The sequence below is a fragment of the Mustelus asterias genome, chromosome 3 (genome assembly GCF_964213995.1).
Source record: "Mustelus asterias chromosome 3, sMusAst1.hap1.1, whole genome shotgun sequence".
Taxonomy (NCBI): Eukaryota; Metazoa; Chordata; class Chondrichthyes; order Carcharhiniformes; family Triakidae; genus Mustelus; species Mustelus asterias.
The window spans coordinates 18078257-18085725 of record NC_135803.1 but is presented as its reverse complement, the minus strand read 5'-3'; the positions used below and the strand labels follow the sequence as shown (position 1 = coordinate 18085725).

The 7469-nt window shown below is 41.7% G+C and overlaps 1 protein-coding gene across 1 annotated transcript in view; it reads right to left on the bottom strand.

Moving 5' to 3' along the window:
- Positions 1–1198: 1198 nt before the first annotated feature.
- The window catches only part of zic4 (zic family member 4), a 7818-nt gene continuing 1547 nt past the window's right edge, over positions 1199–7469 (bottom strand). The window contains exons 2-3 of the mRNA XM_078205491.1: positions 6294–7467; positions 1199–3043 (exon numbers count right to left, since the gene is read on the bottom strand). Coding sequence (XP_078061617.1) covers positions 2607–3043; positions 6294–7455 — 1599 coding nt within the window. The 5' untranslated portion in view covers positions 7456–7467 and the 3' untranslated portion in view covers positions 1199–2606. The remainder of the gene's footprint in view (positions 3044–6293; positions 7468–7469) is intronic.

Below are 7469 nucleotides of genomic sequence, written 5' to 3'. Positions count from 1 at the left end.
AATGACTTTCATTTATAAACTTGCGGATAACTTTACTTTTGGCATCAGCTAAGACTTCAAAACTTCGAAAAAGAATTGTCCAAAAGTTCACTTCATGGGTCTTATTGTTTTGTAGCGAATCCATCACGCGCCACCATAATCTGATCTAAAACTAGATTAAACTACATTTTAAAAAAAGCTTTATATCGATACTACTACTCAACTTTTAATTATTCTTCGATTGTTTCATAGTTTGGCTGTACGCTCATCGAAAAAGTTTCGATTTGATTTCCATGTCTTTCACGCGAATATAGATATTGTAAGACATGGGTGCCACGTCTTTCTGGAGATGTCTGTCTTCTCCTTCAATTTTCTTCTCCTGGTTTCTTTTTTTGGACTACGCAATGCTCTCTGCTCCGGATCTCGGGGAAAACATATTTAAGGAAAGAAAGAAAACTAACTTGTTTGACGCCCGATAAAGGAAAGTCAGACGACCCTAGTCACTGGCGGTGCAACAGAGCAAACTGAGAAAAAGATGATTGGATTATTAATATCTTTTCACAGCTGTCCAGAGTTTGCTGGAATATATAGTAGATTAGGCTTTCTCTGAGGGAGAAACGAATATATTAACTCCATTTTATTTATCTCGCATAGCAACCTAGTCCCCTTACTGTGCAATACGTTATATCCCCACTTGCTAGGCCCCATACCACAAAAAGTGAAGACAGAACAACTAGGCTATGCGGTTAAACGTCAAACACCCCAGCTATGTTTGTGTGTAAGAGATGGCGAGAAAAGTAAAAAATCCATATTTCAGTTATGAATCATCGTTTGGATTGAGTAAAGAAAAGGCTTAGTTTGCAACTTAAGAGATTCCCAAAGGATAAGTACTTTTGTCAAATTGAGGCCTTTGATCCATCAAATGTATCATGAGGGGATACTTGCACTAAACCGATCCTAAATTATTTTTACACAATAGTGGTTTATCATTGGTTTCTTGGGTTGACTAACTGTTTTATGTGATGTTTTAATCTGAAAAAAATCAACGTGATATATATATATATCTTTCTGTTCATCATTGGTCTATCTGTGTAACTATATGTTACATATCTATCCATTATCTACCATCAATTACCATCTTTATCTAATGGACAGCAGGCAGTTGCGTGATTTAGCTTTTCATTGTAAAGTGTGACAAACAGCCATTTTGTTTTATTTTACAAAATTTATTTTTACAAGACGCATTTACTTGTGAATTCTGACAATACAATTATAAACTATGCACGGTCCATTCGTACATTGGCAAAGTACAATGTGGGTTCAGTACACATTCCAACGATTTCTGCTTAAACAGTAGGATTTCACCGTAACAATACCTCGGTCTTACAACTTTTCACCAACTATTTTTTAAGGGTTCCACAAAGGGAAAACGCGCTTCGCTGATGTTACATTTTAAAGAGAATGCGTTCTATTTAAAAAGAAAACGTGCGTTCAGCGTAAATCAAAAGTACTAAAATATCTGTAGCTCCCGACTACAAAAAAAAGACTATACCAATGAGTTAGATCTTGCTCTTTAGTAGTGGTTAAATATGTATGACACGGAGATAAGACAGAACCGATGTTTTACTAGGCATATTAACGACAAATGGCTCATTTTCTAAAAGTTTTAAACAGTATTCCTAGTATTATCAATTTGTTACAAACCAGTACGAATGTATATCAAAACAGGAGCAAAAATACAAAAAGAAAAGTATCCTACATAGTCAAAACCTCCAGTTATAAAACACTATAATTTACAGAACACGCGCTAATTATTTAAAATAATCCAAGAAAAAAAATGTACACTGTCTAATCGCCCTGTAATAAAACACCTTGGGTCATTTATACAAAATGTGTTTTATTGTACCATTTTAAATAAATTATTTCAAAGAAAACAAAACAGGAAAAAAAAGGGAACGAATTATTTAACACAGATGCACGCTGCATTTGTCAATACCAATATTTATATGTTTTTACAGACTTATTCTGCAAGGATGCCTAACACCGAAAATGTGGTTTGCAGAAATGCTTAAAAAAGTCAAAGGCTAGGCAGGCTTTTAAAGTATCCATTTTGTTTCGGCCTCCAAAGGCTTTTGTTCATTACTATTCACATCAGGTGTACCGAATATCTTCTATCGCCCTCCCTGGCTTTCAAAAAAAGAATTGCAACGTACTTTCTTAACAAATCGACACAACAGCGTATTTTTTCTTCCATAAGAAAGAAAGGTAATAACAAGAAATGGAGCTCTGATATTCTTTACACAACATCTTGTGAAGACAATACTATATGTTGGCATCACTTGTAAGTGAAGGGAGGTGCTGCATTGTTCAAGACGCGCAATCTTAATTATAAACTGCAACTTGTGTAAGATTACATTCGGGATACTTTCTCTTTAATACATGTTTTATATATATATATATATTTGCATGCCAGTGCATTACATTGTTTTCTTAGGCGCTAGGCCTCCAGAAACTCAAGTAGTTCCCCAAGTCCAGTGCAGCAAGGGCATTGCTGCACCAACAACAACGACCACGTCATGTTTGTTACATTATTGTGGATTCATGTCCGAGTGGCCTTAACCTTCTGGTTAGAGAATAGTTCTGGGGTCAGAGTTTCTGTAAGGGTGCTCTCTTGGTCCAGGTGATGAGGCGTTACTTGGAGGTGTTGGGATGCCGCTTGCTCCTGTGCTCTGACACACGTACCACTCGCTCAGGTTAGCTGCGTGGGAAGATGTGATGGGGTCAAGCTGGGAGGCTGGAGCCGGGGGGTCCCGACCTGAGTCCGAAGAAGGCGATACCAGCGAAGGGGTGGACGATTCGTAGCCCGAGCTGGGAGGTGGAGATTTGCAATGGACCTTCATGTGCTTACGAAGGGAGCTGGGGTGCGTGTACGATTTATCACAGCCCCTTACTTTGCAGTTATAGGGCTTGTCACTTGTATGCACATGCGAGTGCTTTTTCCTGTCGCTGCTGTTAGCAAAACGTCTGTCACAGCCTTCAAACTCGCACTTGAAGGGCTTTTCTCCTGAAGGAAAACCACAAGGGGCAGAGTGATGAGTTCACAGACGTTAAGGTATTACCATTCATTATTAACATTAAGTTATTATCCACTATTAAAAGTGCAATTTAATCACCAACACACATTTCAAGAAATGTTAAATTATCCATTCGAGGCATGCATATTCCACTGGTGGGTTGCAGGTAGGTTCTTACAGATTTGCTGTGACGTAATGGTTTATCCTTGTTAGTGAAGTTAAAGCTGTGCTTAAAGCGAAGGCCTGAAAACACCGTCACTACATCAGTGTGACACACAACGAATTTCTGAATTAGCAGGGGTGGGAAATTTAGAAAAAAAAAACTTATTTTCAAAAAAGGGGATTCGGTGATTATTCCAATAAAACATTACACTCCCATGAATTCTAAATGTGATTTTTAAAAAACCGATCTGCGGTAAATGCAATCCAGTGCGGCTACAATGCAAGGCTGCGTGCTTTGCAGCAGAGGCCCTTCACCGAACTCTCAAAATGTCGATTTAATATTACACCGTAATTAGCCAAACGTTCAGAAAGCCGTTAGAATAATTTGACCTTCACTTGCTAGGTTGAGACGGCCAATCAACGATATTAGTGTAGTACAAGCTAGTGGTAAGTTAGTGGACCCAAGGGGAAGCCCAGACTCATAAACACTGTTATTGTGCCGTGTCTGGAGCGTCCGACACTGTGAGCATGAAGTCTGCTCTGACAATTCCCGAGAGCTCTAAACTCCTCCTGGCTACGCATTTCTCCTTCTTTACTATTAATGCTGTGTATAAAGGAGTGAGTAATATAAGATTAACTGCGACCAATCCTTGTTAAGTGTCATCTCACCAGTTAGCTTAGTCCGGGCTAAAATAAATAAGTCGACGAAAGCCTCCCTGAAATTGAATTCAAACTTTGCATTAGATAACTTGGAAGGAGAGAGAGAGAGAGAGAGGAATAAATGCCTACCTGGTGATAAACTCTGCAAGCGGGTTTCACGTTCTAATCAATCTTTTAACATGCATGTTTAATTCCAGCTTTGGACTTTGTACGGTAATATTTTATAAGTGAGGTGACAAAACTACTGAAGCCTCTGTTTACCCAGAGGCGATCTTTTCATGCTTGTTGAAATAAATAATGTAAAAGGGACGGGATTTCAATTCAATAAAACTAGCCTATAAAGGACTGAAGCCAATCAAACGGCATGAATATTTTACAAGATAATTACTTTGTTAATAGAATTACTATACTTGCTATTTTTTATTTAAGAATTTAGTAACAATAGTGTGTGCAATTTTAGACTAAAAGAGAAATGCAGTATTTATCACAGCTACAGTGATTAATTGCAACATATGGGGAATGCTATTTAACTGAAATATGGGAACGTGTGAGCACTCAACTCAACTAAACACACCGCCCTTTCATGGGTTACTGTAATATTTTTTAAATAAATAGAAATATGGTCTGTCCAATGAATTGTTCTTGCAAATTAAGTGCTCATCACTCTAAACTGCTGAGCCGAAGTCCATGCAGTGCTGGGAAAGTTTGTTTAGGCAAGCACAGACAATACTATCAAGTGTCAGATACGCACAGTGTGCGTATGCTGGGCCCACAGCACAAATGAATTTGTGTGTCTTGTGCTATCGACTGTTTAAAAATATTAAACGTAACGCGTTCATAACGTTGTATATTTTTGAATTATCCATTTCACACATTACCTCCGCTACAACGTGCTCCCTACATTGTATTTATTTCCCCCCAACTGAACGCTGCAGTTTATTAGTGTTATCTTTAAATTGTACAGTAAAGGGAAAATATCTTTTGAACTTAAAATATACCGACGAACAGACCTAGAAAAAGACCCACACCACTCAGTCACCCCCCTCCCCGCCGCCGCCCCCCCCCCCTCCGCTTGTTACGATGTGCATTCAAAACACACCTTCCATTCGGCTGAAACCCCAAAACGGACATTGCACATAACGTAACGAGTAAATACAGGAGATGGTTGCGGGGCATGGAGGAGAAAACGTAAGCGGACAGTTTAGAAGAGTTTACAAGTTTCGGTGCAGCAAAGTGCCTCAGATGAAAATGTGCCTACTCATTTTACAGAGAATCCCCCCACCCCCCCCCAAACCTCCCGCCCAACCCCTCACACCCTCCTCCCACGCCAATCCCCAAACAACATTCCCCCCCCCCCCCACCCCGCCACTCCAACCACCACACCTTCCCAATCTTCCACTCGGGACCTAAAGGAAACAGCCAAGAAACATGTTTTGCTATCACAAGACTGACCATAAAACTGAAATATCTTCGGCTTCTGAGGGGGGAGAGATTCGAAGGGAAGTTCCCCGGCTAGGTTTTCTAGGCCGCGCTCAAGGCGCACAATACAGAGAGCGAGTCCCCGCGACGGATCGAACCGCTGCTGCAAGCCCAATTAATAGAGGCTTTTCCCAGGGAGTGCGATTTTTTTAAAATCTGCGCGGTTTCATTACTTATAGATTATTCCTGGCTTGGGAAGTTCAAACGCAGCTTTGAATACGCTTCGATCTACTCAATTTCCTTGCTGCTAAGTGGAACTAGCAGATGTTTTTGACACATGTCCCAGTTTCACAAATGGTTCTGCAAATGACATTTTCGGAAAACGTAGGCCTGAACATTTGTTTTCATTGAGTCTGAGGCTTCTAACGTCTTTAGATTTTTTTTTTAATTTTAAAAGAAACAAGTAGATTAGGATGCAGATAAACACTTGTAGTACTGTTACAGCACATAGTGATTGGACTTAACAGATTTATGTTCGTGGAACCCAACAACGAATAGAACAAAATATGCAATTCAGTCTTCAATAATTCTCTGCCAAAGCATTGACTGAAATCTACTTAATGGCAAAACAGGGTCCACAGAGTTCCAAGTGTTACGTTTTGGAACAATCTTTAACAGTAGCTTAAAGGAAGAAAGCCAGTGACTTTTACTTTCAGCAGAAATTGAATCAGACTGCTTTATTATCTGCAACCGGAAGAGTGTTTACAGCGAATACATAATAAATTATTTACTACCCACAGCAATGCAAAGTTCTTAGAGCTGTGTGACATATACAAATGCTGCAAAAATCAGGCTATTTTCCAAGCCACATCAAGCCCAGCTTCGCTGTCTATTTGGACTGAAGTATCCCCTGGTAACAGACCGAAAACACTGTCATGAACTTTCGGGTAACGTAAAATGAAGTAAAACAGAATGATAATGATCCTTCGAAATACTGACCTGTGTGAGTTCTTTTGTGGATCTTGAGGTTTTCTGATCTGGCAAAGACTTTGCCACAGCCAGGGAATGGACAGGGGAATGGTTTCTCGCCAGTGTGGACTCTGATGTGATTTACAAGTTTATATTTGGCTTTGAAAGGTTTTCCCTCTCTTGGACACTCTTCCCAGAAACAGATATGATTCGACTGCTCTGGTCCCCCAACGTGTTCCACTGTTACGTGAGTAACCAGTTCGTGCATCGTGCTAAAAGTTTTTGAGCATGGTTTTTTAGTGACAGGGTCCGGTTCAGTCCACTTGCAGATCAGTTCCTGCTTGATGGGTTGTCTCATGTAGCGAAAAAATGCACCTGGACCGTGGTGGCCAGTTAGATTCATGTTAATATTCATGCCACCGTAGCCATGTAGAGGGGAAGAGGCAAAGGGATCACTCCTGGAACTTGCTACTTGACTGTAGTGATCAGACCTGGCGTACATGTCTCCAGGTAGCCCCAGTCTTAACTGTCCGTTCAGATGGTGTCCAGCTGGGGCTGTATGGGAAGCCTGGTCATGCAGTCCAGGGAATAGAGAGTGGCTTCCAGCCTCGGGGTGACCATGGTGTCCGGGGTAGCTACCTGTTGTTGATACAAACATTCCGTGGTGAGAACTTGTGCCAGGATATTGATCAGTGAGACCTGGCATTACTGAGGATGTCAAATCTCTGCGGATGAGGAAGTCTCTACCTGCCGAGATTGCCTGGGCAGTGTAGCTGGCGTGGGAGTGAGAGACCGAGTAACTGACTGCTGCCGCCGCCTGCGCTGGGCCAAAAGCTGCCGTTGGATTGGAGACAGCCTCAGCGTGGCCTGCCATATGATGGTGATGATGATGGTGGTGATGGTGGTGGGGATGGGTTGGGCTGAGTTTAAGCGCAGCGGCGGCTGCAGGGTGCCCCATGTGTTCAGGCCCGAAAGGACTCGGCCCCAGGCGGGGTTCTCCAGCACTCTCCCCAGGGTGCGTGTGTGCCATTGAGTGGGGATGGCCGCTGAGCCCCGGGAAGCCTGTCATGCTCTGGGGGGGATGGTGATGATGATGGTGATGGTGGTGAGCTCCTGCCAAATCTACTAATCTCAGCGCTGGGTTTCGCTTGGCGAATGTTGGGTCCATCATCGGACTCCCCAAAGCATCCATGCTCAATAATGCCT